The sequence below is a fragment of the Chrysemys picta genome, chromosome 8, assembly GCF_011386835.1.
Source record: "Chrysemys picta bellii isolate R12L10 chromosome 8, ASM1138683v2, whole genome shotgun sequence".
Lineage (NCBI taxonomy): Eukaryota > Metazoa > Chordata > Testudines > Emydidae > Chrysemys > Chrysemys picta.
The window spans coordinates 68,908,148-68,935,351 of record NC_088798.1 but is presented as its reverse complement, the minus strand read 5'-3'; the positions used below and the strand labels follow the sequence as shown (position 1 = coordinate 68,935,351).

General features: G+C 43.7%; 1 protein-coding gene across 22 annotated transcripts in view; it reads left to right on the top strand.

Annotated features, from left to right (window-relative positions):
- The window catches only part of ATF6 (activating transcription factor 6), a 357,879-nt gene that overhangs the window by 264,912 nt on the left and 65,763 nt on the right, over nt 1-27,204 (top strand). For 19 of the 22 annotated variants that reach the window (XR_010590059.1, XM_065555768.1, XM_065555763.1 and 16 more), the window contains one exon: nt 17,852-17,936. Coding sequence is in view for 20 of the 22 variants with exons in the window: in XM_065555763.1 (XP_065411835.1) it covers nt 17,852-17,936 (85 nt within the window). In the remaining 2 variants the exon portion in view is untranslated. Of the gene's footprint in view, nt 1-12,102; nt 13,541-17,851; nt 17,937-27,204 lie in introns of those variants that run through there. The other 3 variants (XM_065555766.1, XM_065555765.1, XR_010590058.1) reach the window with 2 other exon arrangements.

Genomic DNA, 27,204 nt, shown 5'->3' with positions numbered 1-27,204 from the left:
CACAAATATTTAATAAATTTCAATTGGTATTATATTGCTTAACAGTGTGATTAAAACGGCGATTAATTTTTTTGAGTTAATCACGTGAGTAAACTGTGATTAATTGACAGCCCTAGTAATAAGGATAACCCAGGAAATCATAGACACTCAGCTTGACTTTGATCCCCAGAAAGATAATGGAGCAAATAATCAAACAATCAATTTGTAAGTGCCAGGAAGATAATAAGGTAACAGTCAACATGAATTTGTGAAGAAGAAGTCATGTCAAACCAACTTGGTACTGTATCCTCTATTGACAGGGAAACAGGCCTTAGGGGGAGCAGTAGATGTGATATATCTCGACTTTAGTAAGACTTTTGTTACTGTCTCACATGATCTTCCCTTAAGCAAACTAGGCAAATATAAGCTAGATGACCCTACTATAAGGTGGGTGCACAGCTGGTTGGAAATCTGTACTCAGAGAGTGGTTATTAGTGGTTCACAGACAAGCTAGAAGGGCATATCAAGTGATGTACTGGAGAGATCTGTCCTGGGTCCAGTTCTTTTCAATACCTTCATCAATTATTTGAATAAGGGTATAGAGAGTGCACTTATAAAGTTTGTAGACAATATCAAGCTGGGAGAAGTTGCAAGCACTTTGGAGGACAGGATTAGAATTCAAAATGATTTTGACAAACTAGAGAAATGGTCTGAATTAAATAGGATGAAATTCTATAAGGACAAATGCAAAATACTCCATTTAGGAAGGAACAATCAGTTGCACACATACAAACTGGGAAATGGCTGCCTAGGAAGGAGTATTGCGGGAAGGGGCTGGGGGTCATAGTGGATCACAAACTAAATGTGAGTCAACAATGTAACACTGTTACAAAAAAAGCAAACATCATTCTGTGATGTATTAGCAATACTTTTGTAAGCAAGAGACGAGAAGTAATTCTTCCACTCTTTGCAGCATTTGTAAGACCTCAGCGGGAGTACTGTGTGCAGTTCTGGGCACCACACTTGGAGAAAGATGTGGACAAATTGGAGAAAGTCCAGAGGAGAACAACAAAAATAAACATCTAGAAAATGTGAACTATGAGGAAAGATTCAAAAATTGGGTTTGTTTAGTCTAGAGAAGAGAAGACTGAGGCGGGACATGATAACAATCTTCAAGTATGTAAAAGGTTGTTATAAAGAGGAGGGTGATAAATTGTCCTCCTTATCAACGGAGGACAGGCAAAGACAAAACGGGCTTAAATTGCAGCAATGGAGATTTAGGTTGGACATTAGGAAAAACTTCCTAACTGTCAGGATAGTTAAGCACTGGAACAAATTACTTAGGGAGGTTGTGGAATCTCCATCACTAGAGGTTTTGAGAACAGACTAGACAAACACCTGTTTGGGATAATCTAGATGATACTTAGTCCTGCCTCAGTGCAGGGAACTGGACTAAATGACCTATTGAGTTCCCTTCCAGTCCTAAATTTCTGTGATTCTGTGAATTTGTTTTATATGTAACCATTTGTTTCCAATATACTTACTTTCCATCACTTGAATCTCTGTTCTTTGATAAACTTATTCTTATTTTCCCTATATAGTGAAGTGATGTGTGTTAGGTAAAATAGTGATCCTGAGTTGAGTCTTACAAGCTGGTCTGTACTATTCCTTCAGGAGTGGCAGATCTAATGTTGTGCTTATAAGACGCACACAAAATCTTTTTCAGGGGAAAAGACAATACACCACGTTTATTGAAGATACAACAGTTAGCATATGCATTCAATCACACCGCATACACACACACTGCCCTGCCAGTCAATGTTATAGTTACCAGTCCAGAGTCCGGATCAACCTAGTGGCCAGCTAGGTTGATCACGAGTAGGGAGGAGCCGGGTTCCGTCGGTCGCGACACGATGCTCTGGAGAAGTCTTGGCAGGACGTACCCAAAGTTTCATGGCAAGGCACCCTGTTTATATAGTGATTTTTCCCTTCATTGGGACCAGTGAGCTTTGCACCTTCATGCTGTAATCAATTGTTGTTTGATGAGTGCTTGTTTTCTTAAATTGTCCTTCTCATTCTTTACATCAAGTTCCTCAGGGAGTTATTCCATGCTGGTTTTGATCATCATTATCTTGTCCCCATTGATAGGTGCCTATCATATTGTTTATAGTAGTCAATCTGCCCTCCTCTGGCATTTCAACAGGGGCGTGTTGCAGCCTTCTGGTGCCCTTGCGTCTGTCTCCAGCTCCTCCCTAGACCATCTGGTTCAGCAGTGGCCTTCACACTTATCTCTTAACCATACATTCCTCATTCACACACAAAACAGAATTAATTTACACAGAACATTTTGAACTGGAACATCAAATTGTAATGCAAAAAAAACCCAACAATTATGGCATTCCTTTACTTATTTTAAAATGCTAAATCTACAACAACTTGGTGACCCTCAAAGGATCTGTTACTGCCTTGAAATCAGTCCAGACACAGATTCTGGCTGATGGCCCATTCGGCCATTCCTTTCTGCTATTCAAAAGGGTGGCTGGCAGAATATGATCAAATCATACACCAATACATTTCATACATACTATATTATTATTTTTTATCCTTCATTCTAAATTATATAAAATACAAACATAAAATCCTACTACTACATTAAGAGTTCTGTGAGTGTTCAGTAGAACAGGGACTGAGCACTCAAGAAGGACACTCAGAGGACTTGGAGGTGGGTGAGTGTGCCTGTTAATAATCTGTACAGAGAGAGCGAGACCTGGCAGGCAGTGCTTGTGTTGCCATGGGCTGGCAGTTTCAGGGATCTGATCCACAGCAGGGACTGACAAGAGTCCCTTATGACATTGCACTCCATAATGGGGGAAAGATAGCTCAGTGGTGTGAGCATTGGCCTGCTAAACTTAGGGTTGTGAGCTCAATCCTTGAGGGGGGCATTTAGGGAACTGGGGCAAAAATCTGCATGGGGATTGGTCCTGCTTTGAGTAGGGGGTTGGACTAGATGACATCCTGAGGTCCCTTCCAACCCTGATATTCTAACATTTTATGGAAATATGCCTTAGGGTGACCAGACAGCAAGTGTGAAAAATCGGGATGGGGGTGGGGGGTAATAGGAGCCTATATACGAAAAAGCCCCAAATATCGGGACGGTCCCTATAAAATCGGGACATCTGGTCACCCTACTATGAGTGTAAATATGATGTAACTGGAATATGCTAAATGCAAAAGATCTCTTGTAAGGTATCATTACAAAGGTTATAATTTACTGAGTGTGTTCATCCTATTTGTTTGCATGTGTTATTTTTATGTCTGAAGTTAGGAGAATAAGATATAAACTTGTATTACTGATGTAAACACATTAAGTGGAAGCCATTAAGGGTGCTTCAGAATCAATGAACTTGAATGGGTTTGTTTATCTGCAAGCCTTCCTTTGTACGTGTTGGTCAGCTCCTAGGTAGTGAAGAAGGAGATCTTACAGTGATATGTAATCATGTCACCTGAACTGGAATCCATCTTAAACCTGGTGCTTTTCCATTTAGAAGGAAGGGTGGGGACCCAGAAAGACAAAAGATTCCCACCGTGTGCCAAAGCTATAAAAGGGGGTGGAACAGAACAAAAAGGATCCCAGTCATGAGAGAGTCCCTGCTTTTCATCTAAGATGCCTGCTGAAACTAACAAGAACTGTACCAGGGGAAAGGATTGGGCCTGGACTAGGAAGGAGTCTAGTCTGTGAAAGAAGCTTATTGGAACATCTCTAAGAGTGAGATTTACCTGTAAGCAGTTCCTTAATGTATTAGGCTTAGACTTGCGTGTTTTTGTTTTATTTTGCTTGGTAACTTACTTGGTTCTCTCTGTTATTACTTGAAACCACTTAAATCCTACTTTTTATACTTAATAAAATCACTTTTGTTTATTATTGAACCCAGAGTAAGTGATTAATACCTGGGGGAGCAAACAGCTGTGCATATATCTCTATCAGTGTTATAGAGGGCGGACAATTTATGAGTTTACCCTATATAAGCTTTATAGAGAGTAAAATGGATTTATATGGGGTTTGGATCCTACTGGGAGCTGGGTGTTTGGGTGCTGGAGATAGGAAACCTGCTGAGCAGTTTTTGGTTAAAGCCTGCAGCTTTGGGGGTGTGGACCAGACCTGGGTCTGTGTTGCAGTAGACTAGCGTGTGTGGCTCAACAAGGCAGGGTTCTGGAATCCCAAGCCATCAGGGAAAACGGGCTCAGAGGCAATGTCAGCACGTCAGGTGACAGTCCCAAGGGGGTCTCTGTGACCAAACCCATCACATCCCTCATGCTAAAGGCAGGTGGTAGTGAGGTGCCTCATAGCCCTATGTGCCCTTGGGAAGCATCACAGAGGGCTCCACTGAGCTTTCTCTGAGAACCACTGGTACAGAAGAAGGGACACTCCATGTCCTATCAAAAGGTTTGTGCTCCTAAAAGCTGCTTGTGGCAGTGTTTCTTTTAACTGTGATAGTCACTGTGATGTGCAGCATGGGCTGAAGACTCAAACATCTGTATATTGGAGACACAGCCAAGACCAGTGATCTCAGGGTGCACCAGAGGTGTGAAACAAGTGCTGGAAATTCCATCTGCTCACACTAGTTAGTGTGCCAAGCCCATGTTTCTTGTGCACCTCATTGTTCTGGCCATCTTCAGAGACTTCAGGAAGGAGGCGTATTGCCTTCCCCCTCAGCTCTGGCGTGTGTTATCTTCATGTGGTGGCCACTAACCTTTCCCAAAGTTAGCACATACTGGTAAGGTGAATAAACCCAAATGTGAAACAAAATGGACTTGTGGTGATGATGTTGAATTTTTATTTGAACACCATACAAACACTGAATTTTCCCTAAACTAGTATAGTAAATCCTCAGAGTTACAAACCCCAGAGTCACAAACTGACCAGTCAACCACACACCTCATTTGGAACCAGAATCAGGCAGCAGCAGAGACCAAAAAAAAAAGAAAGCAAGCAAATACAGTATAGTACTGTGTTAAACAAACTACTTTAAAAAAAGAAAAGGGAAAGCAGCATTTTTTTCTGCATAGTAAAGTTTCAAAGCTGTATTAAGTCAATTTTCAATTGGAAACTTTTGAAAGAACCACCATAACGTTTTGTTCAGAGTTAAGAACATTTCAGAGTTACGAACAACTTCCATTCCCAAGGTATTCGTAAATCTGTGGTTCTACTGTATTTCCAACCTACCAGATTTCAAATATCTTATTATACTTTAGTAAAGTACATGAGTCAGTAAATTTCAGATGATTTATCATTCAAATCTTGATTTATACTGGAAAGCAGCACTGCCTAGGGGTTAGCACACGAGTGCAGGATCTTAGTTCTTGACCTAATACTATTCAGTAGTTATATCAATGATCTGGAATAAAATATAAAACCATTGATGTTAAGTTTACAGCTGACACAAAGGTTGGTTGGCTGCTAAATAATTATGAGGAAAGGTTGCTGATACAGAGTGATCTAAATCACTTGCTAAGCTGCATGCATTCAAAAACGTGTTTTAATATGATCAAAGGCAAAGTCATACTTCAAGGAACAAAGAACATAAGTCACGCTAAGAGGAAGGGGGACTGTATCTTGCAAAGCAGCAACTTGGGAACAGACTTAGAGGTCATCGTAGAAAGCAAGTGAACATACCCCCAGTACTCTGTTTCGAGTCGTTCATGAACATGGGTGCCAGCCTCAGGCAGACTGTTAAGAAGCAGAGCACAAACCCCAGTCTGGTTATGTGTTCTATAATTAGATTTCACCAAGTTCACCATCATCAAGTGTGAACTTCTCAAATCCTATAACAGACTTAACACAGAGTCACAGATGGTTTAGACACAACAAATCCTGCATCTTGACCGGGGGTTACCCTATGATTCTATGACCCAGTATGGCCATCCCTATGTCCTTATGACTAGATCATGGTCTACAAGTACTTACACAGGTGGAAGATTTCTGGTAGCAGAGGGCTCTTTAAACTAGCAGCAAAGGCAGAACAAAATTCAATGGCTGGAAGCTGTAGATAGGCAAATTCAGATTGGGAATAAGGTGCAAATTTTTAACAGTGAGAATAATTAGCCATTGGAACGGCTTCCCAGATGACATGATGGATTCTCCATCACTTGAAGGCTCTAAATCAAGAATGGGTGTTTCTTTCTAGGTGTGCCCTAGTAGAAACACAAATTATGCGCTTGATACAAGAATCACTGGGTGGGACTCTCTGCCCTGTGCTATGCAGGAGGTCAGACCCTTGATGGTCAGAATGGTCCCTTCTGGGCTTAAAATCTATTGTGACTGAGCCATTTATCTATAGTACTATTGCTGTCCAGCCTCTGGCTCACAGGCAGGCCTAGGTGAGAATATTTCATTCCAAATAAAGTACATGCTAGGTACAATAGCTGTAAGTCAGCATAGGAATGCATATGGTGACTGCTTCACTTTAGAAAAATGCCTTGCTGTCTAGGCCTGCTATAGGCTCATGCTTCTTGTCAGAAAGAGTATGTGTAATGTGTTCTTCTCTGTTTCCTCCAGTAGAAGTGAAGTCTGTCTTCAGTGACCGCAAATAGTATTAGTGCACAACTCATTCCTCTGCGAGGACAAGCAACTACAGTTGTTTGAGTGGCTTTGAACAACTCTGTCCTCCCCTCCACTACCTGTGTTATCTTACTGCCTTTTCCTTGCATGTTTGTTGTTTGTATGTGACAAGCCTCAAGAGGCATCTTGATCACTTACAGAGATGAATGAATTTTTGCAGCACTCTAATGCCTGTCTAAAATTGTCCAACCAGAACTGCTCTAGTCCACACCAGTGTTCTTCAAAGATTTTATTTTTGTGCATGGCTCTGGCTGTTATCCCCCAATTTTGGGGAGGAGCCATGCCAATTCCAATCCCCTGTATATGCGGATTTCTACCCCTTTGGGTGGAATCGGAAAAATAACCAGGCTGCCTACATGCCATGGTTTTGGCCATACAATAAGCACACAGGGTTCTGAATAACCTGCCTTTTGTGATTCTACTTTCACAAAAGCATATTAGGAGAAAAGAACCCCTGTTTTTTTTTTCCCCCCCAAGAGAACCAGCCTGGTTCGTTTTGTATATTCATTTATATCTCTTTCATATCACTTTTCTGGAAGCACCTTCTCACATCAGCCATAGAATTTTGCTAAGGATGTTGTGGACCGTCCATTATTTGGAGTCTTTAATTCAAGATTGGAATCACTGGGTCTGAGGAGGAGCTCTGTGTGGCTCGAAAGCTTGAAGTTGGTCCAATAAAAGATATTACCTCACCCACTTTGTCACTCTAACCTTACTTAAACAAATTTAAGCCAGTGAAACCAATATTTATTAAAATATTTTATTAATTATAATGATACATAAAATCTGTTATAATTATTTTTCATTCTGTAATTTCATTATGCAGAAGATTGTTAAAAGAACTTTCAAACATACTGTCCAAACATAAATATGACAATTACCCTGTTAAGGAAAATACAGGGGAGGATGGTCTTGTTAGGTAAGGAGTATATAGGGGAAAGGAAGGATGACCTTGTTCTTAAGGTGTATGACCTAATTTTGAAAATCTGTCCCTAGGCCTATATGGCTCTGATGGCTTGTCTACAGTCGGAATTGTTCCAGAAGAGCTATTCTTTGAAGGTAGATTAAGCTAAACTGGAACAAGGCAGTCTTACTCTGGAATAAGAGTGCCCACATAGGGAAATACTCAAAAAGAGTTATTGTGCTGAAAATTCAGAACCCTACCTTCATCCAATTCATTTTCAAGTATAGACAGTCCTTTAGGCACTTTTCAAAACTCTCTCTTGCTGGTTTTCCCCAAAGGGATCATAATATTTCCCTGTGTCACAGGTGCAGTAACAATAACCTAGTCAGTGTTTTGCAGCATTCCAGTGCTTTGATGATGAGTATCATAGAAATGCCTATAAATAAATTGCATTTCATCCACCACTAAAATGCATCTATGGCGGGGTGAAACATGATAGCTATTTAACAGGGCTTAGCAAAACCAGAGAATAGCAGGAATGCCACCCCCAAGCATTCAAACGCCATCAGTCAGGTCCCTAAATCATTATTTTAAGAAGAATATATTTTGGGAACTTTTTATTTATTTTCTGTTTTTTGGACCCTTACAATATGTCTACACAGCAACTAGAATACCCACAGCCCCTGCCAGCTGACTCAGGCTCCCAGAGCTTGGGCTGCTGGACTGTTTTATTGCTGTGTAGACATTTGGGCTTGGATGGCGCCCAGGCTCTAGGACCCTGCAAGAAGGGAGGGTCCCAGAGCTTGGGCTCCAGCCTGAGCCCAGAAATCTACACTGCAATGAAACAGCCCCGCAGCCTGAGCCCTGTGAGCACAAGCTGGCTGGCACGGGCCAGCCACAAGTGTCTAATTACTGTGTAGACAGACTCTGACGCTAGAGTCAGGTCACATTTTCAAGCTTTGTTCTGCAGCTATGAGGGCTAGAAATTTACTTTTTTAAAACAAAAGCTGAGATTTTCACACATTATCACATATTCTCACATAATTCCAGGAGCTGGAGCTTTAAGAAACACCCCAAATATCACAAAACTTAGACTAAAACAGCAGGAGCTGGCAACACTGGAATATCCTAGCACAGTGAAAAAGAGTTCCATTTCCTTCTGAAACTACAGGGGATATTTAGAGATACAGAGTATAACTACCAGAATTGGAGCAGTTTACCTTTGATCTTACATCCTTAGATTCTTTAAGGACCACATTCACTTTCCTGCACCATGCTCAGGGATTGAATTGTTGAACACTTGCAATATCCCCTAGGGTTGTGTCTGGAAGTAGGTGGCAGACACTAGAGTGGCTTAAAGAGTAGCAGAATCTGATTAGACATTCCATTTTATAGGGAAAATAGCTTGTAAATGTTTCGTGATCTTGTGTGTCGTATTCTAACTGTGATTCTGACTGTTTTGTGAGGTCAGTGGCTTGATAAATACGATTATTACAGGGAGATTAATAAGTAACAGTTAAAATCCTTTAGCCCCAGAAAATCCTGAATTACTGTATTTCGAACTTATTAAAGAAAGGTATTGTCGGTGTGGATGGATTTTTGAATATTTAGGTCATCTGGCTTTTGTATCACCAGGTTGGAGAGGAGATCTTGTCTTTCCAGGCTGTTATTTTTCTGGTGGTCATGCCAGCTCCGTCAGCTTTGCATCGTCTATTGAAATTGTCATTTCATCCAAGTGTATATCTTGGCCTGAGCCAGAGCCATCTGTTGTAGGCTAATGTCTTTATTCTGCTTCTGGCTAACACTTGCAGGAACGAGGCAGATGTTGGCTTTTAGGATTTGCTTTTACTACTTTTCAGTTTTATCTCATGTATTACTTCACAAATAACAAGGCTTGGAAGGATTTGATTTAAATCATTAGTCCACTAAACATTAATTTCACATGGGACAGAAATTGACCAGGGGGAAGAAAGCATTGATGGCAGTCAGCGAGGCAGCCTCCCCAGCATCTTGCACCCATAGAGATTCATTATCCTGGGCTCTGAGCCACACAGGGAGCCCTCTGCGGGCAGCCCCTCTGTCACAGCCCTGCTGACATTCTCACCATCTGCAAGTGCTGGGGCCATCCCTGGACTGGAGCTGCTCAGCAGTGAGAAGGCCTTCCCTGCCCCCATGGGTTCTCCTCCTGGGATGGCATTGGCTGGGGTCTCTGTTCTGGTGGGGCAGGACTGCAGCCTCTCCAGAACCTTGTGCCCAGATGTCTGAGGCCCCTCAGCGACACAGGGATCTTCTCTGCAGCCCCACTGTCAACATCTACCGTCATTAAATAATTATCGTCTGTCACACACACACACCCTTAATTTCCTGCAACTGTGAAAATTCAAATTGAAAAAATTCAGGAAAAAATGCAAATTGATACTATCCATTGAAATTACAAAAAAAAAAATTGCCAAGCCTACAAATAACATTTTGATTTTAAATATACATATCTACAGAGTTAAGATCAGAGGTGAATAATAGCTTATTTTTTCCCTTCTGGTGTGAAATTAAAAATGCTTTAGGAGTTTAGCAGAATAATGTCTTTGCCCAATGTATTACATTCTACAAAGAGATACTTTTACAAATTGATGGGCAGCAGAATTGTTTTATTTAAAACAAATAAAAGGAAGTTCTTCACACAGCGCACAGTCAACCTGTGGAACTCCTTGCCTGAGGAGGTTGTGAAGGCTAGGACTATAACAGGGTTTAAAAGAGAACTAGGCCTGGTCTATACTATGAGTTTAGGTCGACTTTAGCAGCGTTAAATCGAATTAAGCCTGGACACATCCACACGACGAAGCCCTTTCTTTCGACTTAAAGGGCCCTTTAAACCGGTTTCTTTACTCCACCTTCGACGAGGGGATTAGTGCTAAAATCAGCCTTTGCGGGTCGGATTTGGGTAGTATGGACGGAATTCGACATTATTGGCCTCCGGGAGCTATCCCACAGTGCTTCATTGTGACCGCTCTGGACAGCACTCTCAACTCAGATGCACTGACCAGGTAGACAGGAAAAGCCCCGCGAACTTTTGAATTACATTTCCTGTTTGCCCAGCATGGAGAGCACAGGTGACCACGCAGAGCTCATCAGCACAGGTAACCATGATGGAGTCCCAGGATCGCAAAAGAGCTCCAGCATGGACAGAACGAGAGGTATGGGATCTGCTCGCCATATGGGGAGACGAATCAGTGCTAGCTGAACTCTGTAGCAGTAAACGAAATGGCAAAATATTAGAAAAAGTCTCCAAGGCCATGAAGGACAGAGGCCATAACAGGGACGCACAGCAGTGCCGCATGAAAATTAAGGAGCTAAGGCAAGCCTACCACAAAGCCAGAGAGGCAAACGGAAGGTCTGGGGCAGAGCCGCAAACATGCCGCTTCTACGCGGAGCTGCATGCCATTCTAGGGGGTGCAGCCACCACTGTCCCAACTGTGTGCTTTGACTCCGTCAGTGGAGAAACATGCAACAGGGAAGCGGGTTTGGGGTACGTGGAAGATAGCTCACAGCAAGGAAGCAGAGAAACCGGTTTCCCCAACAGCCAGGATATGTTTATCACCCTGGACCTGGAACCAGTAACCCCCAAACTCACCCAAGGCGTGCTCCCAGACCTGAGGGCACACAAGGGACCTCTGGTGAGTGTACCTTTGTAAATATTACACATGGTTTAAAAGCAAGCGTGTTTAATGATTAATGATTAATTTGCCCTGGCAATCGCGGCCAGTACAGCTACTGGAAAAGTCTGTTAACATGTATGGGGATGGAGCGGAAATCCTCCAGGGACATCTCCAGAAAACTCTCCTTCATGTACTCCCAAAGCCTTTGCAAAAGGTTTCTGGGGAGGGCTGCCTTATCCCGTCCGCCATGGTAGGACACTTTACCACGCCAGGCCAGTAGCACGTAGTCTGGAATCATTGCATAACAAAGCATGGCAGCGTATGGTCCCGCTGTTTGCTGGCATGCAGACAACATCCATTCCTTATCTCTCTTTGTTATCCTCAAGAGAGTGATATCATTCACAGTCACCTGGTTGAAATGGGATAATTTTATTAAGGGGACATTCAGAGGTGCCCGTTCCTGCTCGGCTGAACAGAAATGTTCCCCGCTGTTAGCCACGTGGTGGGGGGAGGGGTGAAGTGATCATCCCAGAGAATTGGGTGTGTGTGGGGGGGGGGGTAGTTGGATTTGTGCTGCATGTTAACCCAGAAACCCCAGCCCTTCCTTTTACATTGCAAACCCATTTTAAATGGCCAACCCAATGGGTCCTTGGTATGGGAATTGAGGGCGCTGCTCTTTGAAACCATTCCCACATGTTATGAAGGTTAAAAAAGCCAAAAGACTGGCTTACCATGGCTGCCTGCAAGCCGAATTCTGTTGCCTGGCACTGCGTGAGTGATCTCTCACACCAAACCGGCAGGCCCTCAATATAAGAGGAAAAATGCGACCCTGTAACGAAAGCACATGTGCTGTGTAATGTGAACAGCAAAATTTAACGTGAAAGAGTGTACCCATTGTTCTCTAAAATGTGTCTTTTTTTAACCACCTCTCCCTTCTCCTCCACCAGCTGCAAAAGTTTCTCCTTCGCAGAGGCTAGCGAAGATTAGAAGGAGAAAGCGGAGGACTCGGGATGATATGTTCACGGAGCTCCAGATGTCCTCCCACGCTGAAAGAGCACAGCAGAATGCGTGGAGGCAGTCAATGTCAGAGTGCAAAAAAGCACAATATAAATGAGAGGAGAGGTGGTGGGATGAATCGCGGGCTGAACAGAGCAAGTGGCGGGCTGAAGATGATAGGTGGCGTCAGCTTGCAGACAGAAGGCAAGAGTCGATGCTCCGGCTGCTGGAGCATCCAACTGATATGCTCCAGCGTATGGCTGAGCTGCAGGAAAGGCAGCAGGAGCAGAGACCGCCGCTACAGCCCCTGTGTAACCAACAGCCCTCCTCCCCAAGTCCCATTGCCTCCTCAACCAGATGCCCAAGAACACGCTGGGCGGGCCTCTGGCCACCCAATCACTCCACCCCAGATGATTGCCCGAGCATCGGAAGGCTGGCCTTCAATAAGTTTTAAAGTTTAAACTGCAGTGTGTCCTTTTCCTTCCCTCCTCCCCCACCCATCCCGGGCTACCTTGGCAATTATCCCCCTAGTTGTGTGATGAATTAATAAAGAATGCATGAATGAGAAGTAACAATGACTTTATTGCCTCTGCAAGCAGTGCTCGAAGGGGGAGGGGAGGGTGGGGTGGTTGGTTTACAGGGAAGTAGAGTGAACCGGGACGGGGGAGTGGGGGGGGGGGGCGGAGGGTTCATCAAGGAGAAACAAACAGAAGTTTCACACCGTAGCCTGGCCAGTCACAAAACTGGTTTTCAAAGCTTCTCTGATGCGCACCGCGCCCTGCTGTACTCTTCTAACCGCCCTGGTGTCTGGCTGTGTGTAATCAGCGGCCAGGCGATTTGCCTCAACCTCCCACCCCGCCATAAATGTCTCCCCCTTACTCTCACAGATATTGTGGAGCGCACAGCAAGCAGCAATAACAATAGGGATATTGGTTTCGCTGAGGTCTATCCGAGTCAGTAAGCTGCGCCAGCGCGCTTTTAAACGTCCAAATGCACATTCCACCACCATTTGGCACTAGCTCAGCCTATAGTTGAACAGGTCCTGACTACTGTCCAGGCTGCCTGTGTACGGCTTCATGGCATTAAGGGGTAGGCTGGGTCCCCAAGGACAACGATAGGCATTTCAACATCCCCAATGGTTATTTTCTGGTCCGGGAAGAAAGTCCCTTCCTCCAGCTTTCGAAACAGACCAGAGTGCCTGAAGACGTGAGCATCATGTACCTTTCCCGGCCATCCCACGTTGATGTTGGTGAAACGTCCCTTGTGATCCACCAGGGCTTGCAGCAGCATTGAAAAGTACCCCTTGCAGTTTATGTACTCGGTGGCTTGGTGCTCCGGTGCCAAGATAGGGATATGGGTTCCGTCTATCGCCCCACCACAATTTGGGAATCCCATTGCAGCAAAGCCATCCACTATGACCTGCATGTTTCCCAGAGTCACTACCCTTGATATCACCAGGTCTTTGATTGCCCTGGCAACTTGGATCACAGCAGCCCCCACAGTAGATTTGCCCACTCCAAATTGATTCCCGACTGACCGGTAGCTGTCTGGCGTTGCAAGCTTCCACAGGGCTATCGCCACTCGCTTCTCAACTGTGAGGGCTGCTCTCATCCTGGTATTCTGGCGCTTCAGGGCAGGGGAAAGCAAGTCACAAAGTTCCATGAAAGTGCCTTTACGCATGCAAAAGTTTCGCAGCCACTGGGAATCGACACATACAATCGACTGTATAAAACCGATATCTGTAAAACCGGCTTCTATAAATTCGACCTAATTTCGTAGTGTAGACATAACCTTCATGAATTTATCTAGGGGTAAGTCCATTAATGGCTATTAGCCAGGATGGGTAAGGAATGGTGTCCCTAGCCTCTGTTTGACACCTGGCATTGGTCACTGTTGGTAGATAGGATACTGGGCTGGATGGACCTTTGGTCTGACCCAGTATGGCCATTCTTATGTTCTTATGTTTCTAAATGTCTTATTTCTTTCTAATCACTCATCTTTACATTGATTTTTTGCATGGATAGGTGTTTGTATCTTACACTTCAAATAATGATGCTGAGGGCTGCAGCAAGGGGTATGGAGACAGAGCCAACCGCTTTTTGTACGTAAGAGGCTGAAGAGAGAAAATTGTTTTCCTTTCTGTTGAGGAGCATCTCTAAAGAGAGTTTCAGAGTAGCAGCCGTGTTAGTCTGTATCCGCAAAAAGAACAGGAGTACTTGTGGCACCTTAGAGACTAACAAATTTATTAGAGCATAAGCTTTCGTGGACTACAGCCCACTTCTTCGGATGCATCCGAAGAAGTGGGCTGTAGTCCACGAAAGCTTATGCTCTAATAAATTTGTTAGTCTCTAAGGTGCCACAAGTACTCCTGTTCTTTTTTCTAAAGAGAGTGCTGCCTATGCCATCCTTCTCCAGGGATGCTCTTGAGACTGTGTTGACACCTATGTGAGTTTGTCCAAGACTGCAGAAAAACATCAGCAATATCTGGGCACGTAATGTTTAACAGCCCTAAGATGGGGCAGGATGTAAAGCAAGGGAAACTGGGGTCCTCAAGGCACAAGAGCAGATAAGGATATCCACCCATCCCCAAATATAAAATATAGACCTAATTTTACTGTAGGACATCTAGAGCATAGAGAGGGGGTTTGCTTTAGTGGCTAGAGTATGGGACTCAGAATCAGGGCAGCTAAATTTTAATCGTAGCTCTGCCACGAACTCCCTCTGTAGCCTGGGGCAAGTAACTTTACCCAAACTTGAAATTCCCCATCTCCACAATGGGGATAATAAATAATATTTATCTCTCCTACAGGAACATTGTGAGGACTGATTAAAGCTAATGCTGGCAAAGTGGCTTGAAGATTAAAATTGATCAGTTGCTATTATACCTCAGAAGGGAGGAGTCTGTTTTCCTCTTGATTTTTAACAACTCCAGATTTCCAATCAGATGACTAACATCATAGGTAGCCAGAGTACAGACCAAAGGCCAAAGATAGGCTACAGGGTCTACTTGTTGCTACCCTCACCTTCAATACAGGGCTCTCTCTTTGGATCAAGATAGACCATGGCAAATCCAATGTTGACAGGGAACACATCGCCTTGTCAAAGATAAGGATGCTTACAAAACATCTCTGAGTTGGGCTGAATTTGGGCTGTCCCCAACTTTCAACCTAAGAATTAGCACTGGCCAAGACTTTGGGCTTGGGGCATATTAGCCTTTCACACACCTTTCTTCTTCAAAGTCCCCTTGGGAGTGCTGTGGAGTTGTATGAAAACTCCAAAGCCTGTTTGGATGTGAGCATGCAAGTCACATGACTTTTCTCACTCTGTCGTTACATTGAAAGTCTTTTTTTTTTTTTTTTTTTTGCTATGTTGTTTGGACTGTAATGATCTAAACAGCAAAGCATGTGTTTTGGTGTATTCGTGCCCAACTAGACACTGGGCACTCTGTTCTCTTCCTCTATGTTCTTCTTGGACAGAAGAGCAGGATTCTATATAATTTTTTTTGCAAGAGATTTGCTTCTGGTAGAGGCTTTATAGAAGCGGTGTGTTTTACACCTTGAACTGAACATCAGGTTTGGACATAATCTGTTCTCTTCTGGCAAATAGTTGCTTAGCCAGGGTCCCACTTGTATTCTCTGCAGCTGATAGATGGAGCCAGGGTCTGTCCAGCTGCATGAGCGCTGTGTAATGTAGCTTTCCTGGAGAATCATGGAAGGTAAATCCTCTCTGAGTTAGCTAGATTCCAATTCTACTTGTATTAGAGTCAAGATTTAGAACTCAGCTGTGAAGTAATGGAGCTAGTGGAATTTGCGCAGCTCACGTGTGAGATGTTTGCACTGGCTTCTGTTGCTGATGAGGGGCGGTTGTAGCATAAACTGGCATGGGCACTGCCTGTTCTATATCTGCTCAGGGTACTGAAAGAGGTGTTTGCTGTAACCTTTCAATCCAGCATCTTTCACCAGCACTGAGATCTCTTTAGCAGGACAACAGAGGAAGCACATACTGTTGTGGGCAATGTACAAGGAAAGATGGGGTTTTGCTTTACTTCTATGCAGAATGGTCATTTTGTATGATTATTTGCAATGGGGCTGCTGTTTATTTCTAAATATTTATCCAGCAGCCCTAGAATGATCAGATAGGGGGTCTCCTCTCATTGTATAATTCAAAATCAATAAAGGTACTATTGACAACTGGTCCATGCCTGGGCTCATAGGATGCTACAATAATACAGACAAAAATAAAACCAAATTAAAGTGTGAATGTTTCATCAACCTTGAAATTCTTTAGCAAAAAGATAACTAGGATTCACTGAGTTAAATCTGCTAATCAGTTACTTGACTTATGTCCTCGAAGAAGCAGCTCCAGTATTCAGTAAATAATATTCAGTTTTATAACTTTCCAGGAACAATTCCTTTTGAAAAGAAAAAAAATCAAGGGCACAAAATTCAAGCACTAGTGTTTAAAAGCAATCTTCTGATTATGACACAAACACTGCCAGGAAGTTTAGCCCTAATGCTGACCTTATCATTAAGGCATTCCCAGGAGACATATTCTGTGTTGATTTTCACAATAGCCTTTACTGTGGAGTTGTTGGACTTTGCTGAGTTTTGTCACTACTTCAGCAATACTTGACTATGGGGTTTTAAGAATTTAGTGCCAGAGTTGACTGTTGTAGATTGAGAGCCATGGTTGTTTTTAAATAGAGTTCTTTATTGAGTTGGGTTTTTTTTACTAGCAAGGACAGTAATCTCTTTTTCTTTTTCTTTGTGGTATCTTGCAAAATACTTCACCAATATATCTAAGACTTAGCTTTGTATGAAGAACTCCCTAGGAGCACCCTGAAACTTACACCAAACAATTTTGCATTTGTTTAAAACAAAAATTAAGTGAATATTGTTCTCATGAAATTGAGGGGCTGATAGGGCTGCCTTGAGCAAAGCATAGTGCAGGCTTCTGAAATTCCTCCCTGCCCATGTCCCTCAGCTGATTGCCGCCGCAAGCCTGGGAGGCAGGAGAAGTGGAGCAGCGACGACGTGCTCGGGGAGGGGGCGTAGCAGAGGTGAGCTGGGGTGGGGAGCCCTGCGGCAGCTCCCCCCCGCACCCTGAGACACCCCAGCGGCAGCTTCCCAGCCCCCCAGCCTAGGGAGCCGTGTGGCAGCTCCCCACCCCAGCTCACCTCTGCTCCGCCTCATCCCCGAGCACGCCGCCCTGCTCTAATTCTCCCCTCCCAGGCTTGTGGCGCCAAACAGCTGATTGGCGCTGCAAGCCTGGGAGGCGGGAGAAGTGGAGTGGCGACCGCGTGCTAGGGGAAGGGGTGTAGGAACGCTGTAAACAAAATTGGGGGCACTGCTTTTTGGCGCCCCCAAATCTTGGCGCCCTAGGCAACAGCCTAGTTTGCCTTAATGGTAACACCGGCCCTGAAAGTACCACATGCTTAAATCTGACTGATTGAGCAGGGGCCTAAGAGTAGTTCCATCCCCTTCCACATGAGGATTAAGGTGCTTTCAGATGTTGCCATATGTGATAGAAATTTTTTCTGGTTACACAATATGGGCAATGGCTGTGACTGTTGTTACCAATATGAAATCACCAAACCTTCATAAATAGGTTTACCTGGAATGCAAGTGGCACAGAATGGAGAGGCATTTCTACAACTCGGTGTTTCAATATAAATGTAACACATCTTTTCATATTTTCCAGGATCACTTGTTGTTGCCTGCCACCACCCATAATAAGACCAGACGGCCCAAGATGTCTATCGTGTTGCCAGCAATAAACATCAGTGGTAAGTCCAAACCTTGATTTAGGACAAATACTTTAAAAAAGATATGCCTGGATTGGTCATGGAAGACAAAATGTAATGTAAGTTTAATAAATCAAACTGCTTTCCTGGTGCAGAAGCCATATCATATATTTACATACTCCTAATGTAGGAATCACATGCCTGCCAAAACAGGGTTCTAAGGTCCCATTATTGGGGGAACAAATGGCTATTTGGAGACCCTGGATGTCACTAGTTAATAAACAACCTTCCAGGAGGTGGGGGACGGATAGCTCAGTGGTTTGAACATTGGCCTGCTAAACCCAGGATTGTGAGTTCAATCTTTGAGGGGGACCATTTAGGGAACTGGGGTAAAAATCTGTCTGGGGATTAGTCCTGCTTTGAGCAGGGGGTTAGACTAGATGACCTCCTGAGGTCCCTTCCAATCCTGATATTCTATGATTCCAGGATAGTTAGACCCCCTAGAAAATCTTAGAGTTTAAAAAAATGAAGTTTGGCTACCATGTCTGTATTTTGCTATGATTTATAATTTATATGAAGGATGAGGACTCACCAATCTGCTGCTTTAGCACTGGATAACTGTATATATTTTGGCCTTTCTTACAATAATTTGGGGCCCCTTGACAATATTGTAGGGGTGGAGGAGAATGTCCCCTTTTCATCCCAGTAGTGCCTTTTTCAAAGAAGTTATCCATTACAAGCACACATGTGCTTTGGATCCAGTATCTGAGAACCAAGTACAACAGAACCCTCCTCCACTAACCACTCCCTGTTCCATGCTTTCTCCTGGTGACAGAACTCTCTGTGCTGTCTCTGTGGGGGTTATTGTTCCGGTCTGATAATTTTTCAATAGAAAAAAAATCCAGTTTTAGTGTGTTCCATAGTTCTTAGGATAGAATATGTGATCATGAGAGGTTTTATCAACTACAGTCTGCTCTGCAAGTGGTACAGCTCAGACAAGTGCAATAAAATCTTCCCACCGCACTATGACGTCCTCTGTGTGCCACATGTTAGAGAAAAACTGTTTTACAAAAGTACTAGTGTCAACATTCAGAGTTTGATTCACCCTGCAATACTTGTGTTTCACACCAATGTCACTTCACTTAAACCCATGGACTAACCTGGTACAAAACAAGAGGAGCACAATGGTGAATCATTCCCTCCACCTGCAACCCATGACTCCAGGCTATATCCCTCTGCTGTAGTTAACTTTAAAGTTGATCAGAGAAACTTCCTTCAAATCTAACCATATCTGAACTCAGGTTGATGTCACCGGAATTTTATTTTAGAAGAAAACCAGAGAAAAGTTCGGACAATGTCAAAACTGCTTGTTTCAGTGCTCTCAGAACGAACCATTTTGGTTTTCGTTTTGAAATAACTTTTTGTTTCTAATTTTTTTTTAATAAAAATTGAAATAAAAACAAAACATTTCAATTTTGTTGAAACAAAATAAAGTGATGGACCCAAAATGGAATTTTTCTTCATTGAGAATTTAGAAATTCAGTGTTTGTTCCAGTTCGGCATATAGCCAGATTTGAAATCTCGAAATCACTCACAAAATGGAACTTCCATCCTCCACATAGGTCTAGTTAACTCTGTAGAGTCCATTAATGCCTCTAAAAACAGCTTTAAGTGGTATAATTTTAAAGTCCAGTATCTCAGTCCTGCTATGATTGGAAGAAAAGGTGGTGTTCCATTAGGAAACTGGGAATTTCCCTTTCTGGTGGTGTAAAGTTCATGTTTCTAGCACTGTAGGGTCACCGGATTTCTCAGTGTAACCCTATAAGAACATAAGAATGATCATACTGGGTCAGATCAAAGGTCCATCCAGCCCAGTATCCTGTCTACCGACAGTGACCAAGGCCAGGTGTCCCAGAGGGAGTGATCCTAACAGATAATGATCAAGTGATCTCTCTCCTGCCATCCATCTCCACCCTCTGACAAACAGAGGCTAGGGACACCATTCCTTACCCATCCTGGCTAATAGTCATTAATGGACTTAACCTCCATGAATTTATTTAGTTCTTTTTTAAACCCTCTTATAGTCCTAGCCTTCACAACCTCCTCAGGCAAGGAGTTCCGTAGGTTGATTGTGCACTGTGTGAAGAAGAACTTGCTTTTATTTCTTTTAAACCTGCTGCCCATTAATTTCATTTGGTGGTCCCTAGTTCTTATATTATGGGAACAAGTAAATAACTTTTCCTTATTCACTTTCTCCACACCACTCATGATTTTATATACCTCTATCATATCCCCCCTTAGTCTCCTCTTTTCCAAGCTGAAGAAACTGAAGAACTTAATAATTCCCAACACAGACTTTGGGCAGGAATAATTTTTTTTAGGAATTGCATGCTTGTCATTGTCTCTTAGTCCACTTCCCAACTCACTTTGCCAGTGCACCTCAATCTTACCTACTCCCTATTTTTCCAGTCCCATCAGAGATGGCTAATGATGTGAGGTTTTGTGCAGAACTGAGAGGTCAGGGGAAGGGAGCTCAGTCTTGGTTTAATTGAACTGATGGTACTGTGGATCAGGATTGAAAGACATTGGCAGAGCTGTATGAGGGCCTACAGTGTGAATATCAAGGGCTGCTTGAGGGTTAGGAATGGAATAGCCATTGTTTTCTCTTCAGCTTTGCATAGATTCAGTCATAGAATTGTAGGATTGAAAGGGACCTTGAGAGGTCATCTAGTCCAGTTCCCTGCACTCATGGCAGGACTAAGTATTATCTAGATATCTAGGCATTCTTCTAACCTGCTCTTAAAACTCACCAACGATGGAGATTCCAAACCATCCCTAGGCAATTTATTCCAATGCTTAACCATCCTGACTGTTAGGAAGCTTTCCTAATGTCCAACCTAAACCACCCTTGTGGCAATTTAATCCCATTGCTTCTTGTCCTAGCCTCTCTTAAGGAGATCCTTTTTTCTCCCTCCTCCTTGTAACAACCTTTTATGTACCTGAAAACTGTTATCATGTCCCCTCTCAGTCTTCTCATCTCCAGACCAAACAAACCCATTTTTTTCAGTCATGTTTTCTAGACCTTTAATGATTTTTGTTGCTCTTCTTTGGGCTTTCTCCAATTTGTCCACATCTTTCCTGAAATGCGGGTGCCCAGAATTGGACACAGTACTCCAGCTAAGGCCTAATCAGTGTGGAGTAGACCAGAAGAATTACTTCTTGTGTCTTGCTTACAACACTTCTACTAATACATCCCCAGAATGATGTTTGCTTTTTTTGCAACAGTGTTACACTGTTGATGCATATTTAACTCGTGATCCACTATGACCCCCAGATCCCTTTCTGCAATATTCCTTCCTATGCAGTCATTTCCCATTTTGTATTTGTGCAACTGATTGTTCCTTCCTAAGTGGAGTACTTTGCCTTTGTCCTTATTCAATTCCATCCTGTTTACTTCAGACCATTCCTCCAGTTTGTCCATACTACCAACAGTATAACACAGCTTTTAGAAGTGGAAGTGAAGAATCACTTCTCCAGTTGAAATTGAAAATGGATTTAAGAAGGTGCATTGAAATACTCCATGGGCCCTGCCTTCACCTCCCCCATCAAACCCAGCCTTCGTGTCTGTAACTTTAAGCCCCTTCACAATTTAGTCCCACCCTACCCAGCTGATGTTGGCTTCCACTGCACACAGCAATTTGCACAAGTTTAAGTAAAATATTTTTTTTAAACCCATTTAATTTAAACCAGTGCAGCCCCCTCTGTGGACACTCTCATATTGCATTTACAACTGGTTTTAGCTGGCATAGGTAATTCTAGTGACCTATAATATCATCAGCTACTGCCTTCGCTTGTGCCAGTGCTCCAAGCCTTTTTACTTCCCACCAATCAGCTTCTTCCTTATGCATCTCCACTCTTTCTACCATTATGCACGGAAAAATCTGCCTGCTCTAAGCCATACAGCTACTGCCAGACCCTTCTTCAGGCTCACCTCTGCCATAAGGCCATTCAACAACAGCCAGACCCTTCTTCAGTTTCACACCCACCTAGGTGCTCACCACAACCAGGCAGGTGATCTGTGACTGGTCCTTTTCCTATTCTCTCGTTTTTATTAACTCCCATTCTTTTAATCCCCTCCCACCTCTGCTGCCACCATTCTTGCCATGCCTCACCCCTTATCTGCTCCCAGATGAAAAACAAATAACAAACCCGTAATTCACAACACTGGGCCAATTCCACACCACATGGATTTGATGGCATGTGACATCCCGTTCCCTCCTCTCCCCTCCCCTCCTTCAACTGTGTGTGTGGTTCAGGCTGTACGTCCTCCGGAGTAGGGATTGTCTCTTATCTGTGCTGTGCATAATACTCAGCACCCTGGGGCCCTTTCCCAATCAGGGCCCTTGGGCACTAGCATGTTTAATAATAATAAACTGGACTTAGATCAGCTCTCTGGGGATAACAACCCAATTTTGCTTAAAATACACAGACTCATTAGTGACTATCGGTGATCAGGAGACTCATTTTGAGTTGCACCCAAAGGACTGAATATATACAACATAAACATGTACAGTAGTTAATTCCCAAAGGGAGGAAGCTGTATGCCAAACGAAGGCACATGTGGTACACAGAGTCTCTGTCCAAACAGGAATACACTCTGTACTAGGTTAGTTAAACTTTCCATTAGACAATCTATACAAAATCATGCCTTATTATGAACTTTACAGTGCAAATGAACCATAAACCCAAATGTTTTTGTTACATTTACGCACACTGAAAATGCTGTCAGATGCAGAATTTCCATAAACTGAACGAATTAGCTTCAAGCTTCCAACATTTTTGCTGGTTCCATTGTCCCATGCAGTTTGGTAAGACAAATGTGGTAATACATAGTCAACCTTATTGCAGAGGAAACATTTTCATTAGAGGCTTCATAATTATTTTTTGCACTTATCTGCCTGAAAGTTCATTTTTGTGTCCATGTTACAAGAATCCTTCCCTGGTTGAGCTGGATTGTCACACACACAGATAATTTCATCATCTGGAGACTGAGTTATATTTCTGATAATGGTTTGGAAGGTATTACATTTCCTTTGAAAAAGTTACTTTATCTGATCACAATATGAGCAGTTTTTAAAAGAAACTGGACTGAATAATGCTTTCAAACAATGTGAGAAATAGACTTCAGAATGAGGAAACAGTGTAAAATTGTTGTTTTAAATGGAAACACCAACATTACCTGGGGGATATCAGAGGCCCAGGGATTTGGGCAGAGGCACTGAAACCGATAAGACTTAAATGCAGTTTCAGAACAAACATACAGCAAACTCTGTCTTGTGTCAGTCAAATTGGCCAGTGGGTGCGGGAAATACCGGAGCATCTGTGAGAAACCCTGGGAAACTCTGCTTCATTTTTAACCTATTAACCCAGGAATATGGAGGTTAGTAGGCAATGAAGCCACAGTAAAGGCTTCTCCAGGTGGCTGCTGCTTCTGAAGGAAGCCACCGTTCAAAGATTTGCCTTTCAGTGCCCCACTATGCCCCACTTCAGTCAGTGCAAGTGCTCTTGGTGAGGACACGCTCCACTGGCAGAAGGAGGGCAATGTGGACACCAATAGCCGATTTAATTGCTGCAGTGACTGTAGGTTGACCTAACTTACGTCGACCTAATTTTGTAGTGTAGACAAGCCCTAAGTGTCCTTCTTGCTATGAGTCTCCACAGAGCCTGCAAGGCTTGGATCAGCCATGGAAACTGAGTTACCCACTATCCCCAAAAATGGTTCCTTCAGATAAGGGCTGAAGTACATGGGGAAGCTTGCACCACAACTGCTAGTGATGTACCTCTTCTCTGGATAAAGAGAGGACTTCTGTCTCCTGCGCTGCCAGTCCAGCATCTTTCACCAATGTTAATTTCACTCACATGCAGACTTACTTCACAGTGTGGGTACATCTGCACTGCAAACAAAAAAAAATCTTGTGGTATCAAGTGTCAGAGCCTTGGTCAACTAACTCAGGCTCACAGGGCTGATGCTACAAGGCTAAAAATAGCAGTGTGGATGTTACCACTTGGGCTGGAGCCAGGGCTCTGAGACCCATCCTCCTTGCCAGGTTTCAGAGCCTGGGTTCCACCTGAGCCTGAAGGTCTACACTGCTATTTTAAGCCTCATAGCCCAATTCAGTTGTCATGGGGTTTGGTTTATTTGTTTGTTTATTTGCTTGCAGTGTAGAGGTAGCCTTTGGTTCTGAGAGGCTAGAAACCCTGATATTAATCATGGTGCATCAACTGATTGAGGGTGGAGGGAAGCTAGGTGGTTTGAGCATTGGCCTACTAAACCCAGGGTAGCAATCTCAATCCTTGAGGGGGCCACTTAGGGATCAGGGCAAAATCAGTACTTGGTCCTGCTAGTCAAGGCAGGGAGCTGGACTCAATGACCTTTGATGGAGGGATAGCTCAGTGGTTTGAGCATTGGCTTACTAAACCCAGGGTTGTGAGCTCAATCCTTCAGGGAGCCATTTAGGGATCTGGGGCAAAAATTGGGCATTGGTCCTCCTTTGAGCAGCAGGCTGGACTAGATGACCTCCTGAGGTCCCTTCCAACCCTCATATTCTATGATTGTCCTAAGGTCAAGGAGAATGCTGAGTGTTATTAGTCACTTTGTTGTCCAGGAAGATCTATTCTTTACTGGGCTTCATCTTGTAATTTACAGCAGTGTAACCGAGGAAAATCCAGCCCATAGTTTATAAAGTGTTGGCCATCCTTTGTGGAGGAAAAGTGGTACACAAATGTAAACTGGGATGTTCAAAGTAGTCTAGGGATTTAGCCACAGGTCTTCCATCCAGACTAATGGAAGGTGAATGGCTAAATACTCTGGACTTTTTGAAAATCTCAACTGAAAGTCCTTATCCTCATTCTGATTACTGAGTGTGGGAGACAGCTGAGCCAGAAGATCATAGAATCATAGAATATCAGAGTTGGAAGGGACCTCAAGAGGTCATCTAGTCCAACCCCCTGCTCAAAGCAGGACCAATTCCCAGCTAAATCATCCCAGCCAGGGCTTTGTCAAGCCGGGCTTTAAAAACCTCCAAGGAAGGAGACTCCACCACCTCCCTAGGTAACGCATTCCAGTGTTTCACCACCCTCCTAGTGAAATAGTTTTTCCTGATATCCAACCTGGACTTCCCCCACCGCAACTTGAGACCATTGCTCCTTGTTCTGTCATCTGCCACCACTGAGAACAGCCGAGCTCCATCCTCTTTGGAACCCCCCTTCAGGTAGTTGAAGGCTGCTATCAAATCCCCCCTCATTCTTCTCTTCTGGAGACTAAACAATCCCAGTTCTCTCAGCCTCTCCTCATAAGTCATATGCTCCAGACCCCTAATCATTTTTGTTGCCCTCCGCTGGACTCTTTCCAATTTTTCCACATCCTTCTTGTAGTGTGGGGCCCAAAACTGGACACAGTATTCCAGATGAGGCCTCACCAATGTCGAATAAAGGGGAACGATCACGTTCCTCGATCTGCTGGCAATGCCCCTACTTATACAGCCCAAAATGCCGTTAGCCTTCTTGGCAACAAGAGCACACTGTTGACTCATATCCAGCTTCTCGTCCACTGTGACCCCTAGGTCCTTTTCAGCAGAACTGCTACCTAGCCATTCGGTCCCTAGTCTGTAGCAGTGCATGGGATTCTTCCGTCCTAAGTGCAGGACTCTGCACTTGTCCTTGTTGAACCTCATCAGGTTTTTTTCTGCCCAATCCTCTAATTTGTCTAGGTCCCTCTGTATCCGATCCCTACCCTCTAGTGTATCTACCACGCCTCCTAGTTTAGTGTCATCTGCAAACTTGCTGAGAGTGCAGTCCACACCATCCTCCAGATCATTAATAAAGATATTAAACAAAACCGGCCCCAGGACCGACCCTTGGGGCACTCCACTTGAAACCGGCTGCCAACTAGACATGGAGCCATTGATCACTACCCATTGAGCCCGACGATCTAGCCAGCTTTCTATCCACCTTACAGTCCATTCATCCAGCCCATACTTCTTTAACTTGGTGGCAAGAATACTGTGGGAGACAGTATCAAAAGCTTTGCTAAAGTCAAGAAATAACACATCCACTGCTTTCCCCTCATCCACAGAGTCAGTTATCTCCTCATAGAAGGCAATTAGGTTAGTCAGGCACGACTTCCCCTTCGTGAATCCATGCTGACTGGCCAATCCTAGGTCCTATCACAATGGAGTGTCTTGCTGATCTCTGTCTGAAGGCACCTTTTGGCATTCATGTTAGTGAGATGTTTATTCTCAGTAGAGAGATCTTGCAGGGTTTTCCCAGCACTCTGTTGAGGGCTCTCATATGAAGGGAAGCCAACTATAATTAAAATTTAAACACAAGCTTTTATTTTTAAGCAAATCATGTTTGTTATGGGTATGCAATGAGTATTATTGTAGAAATTTAACTATCCACCAGAGACTAGTTAAGATTTCAGTTGATTTCATTCCTAAAAAACCTTTGTTTGCAGTTCAGAGTCTCACTGGCTGTATGACAGTGATTCAGAATTGACACACAGGAGGTGCCATTCTTATAGTTTAAATAAAAACATCTGCCATTAGTCTCCTGTTTACCTAACTGCTGTCAAGATTGTATAGGGCTGTTAACATTCATCTTTACATCACAATTATCATCTACACCAGGTGTGGCCAACCTGAGCCTGAGAAGGAGCCAGAATTTACCAATGTACATTGCCAAAGAGCCACAGTAATACGTCAGCAGCCTCCCCCCATCAGCTCCCCCCCCCCGCCCGCCGCTCCCAATCCAACAGCGCCTCCCCCTCCCTCCCTGAACCTCCTGATTAGCTGTTTTGTGGCATGCAGGAGGCTCTGGGGGGAGGGGAAAGGAGTGAGGGCACGCAGACTCAGGAGAGGGTGCAGGAAGGGGTGGAGTGGGGACAAGGCCTTTGGCAGAGCCAGGGGTTGAGCATTGAGCACCCCCCAACACATTAGAAAGTTGGCGCCTGTAGCTCCAGCCCCGGAGTCGGTGCCTATGCAAGGAGCTGCGTATTAACTTCTGAAGAGCCGCATGTGGCTCCAGAGCCATGGGTTGGCCACCCCTGATCTACACTGTGCTGGACAGCCAAGCCATTTTTCCTACTTTGGTGCATGGGTTGTTTCATACTGTGTAGATTCTATGTTACCCTTCATGGGGTAAACAGTACTCTCTTACTAAAAACACTGGCAATTCTCTCCCTAAAAAAAACATATAGTTAGCATTGGTTTGAAGCACTTGTCCTCCAGTCTATATCCTAGAAGTCTATTTC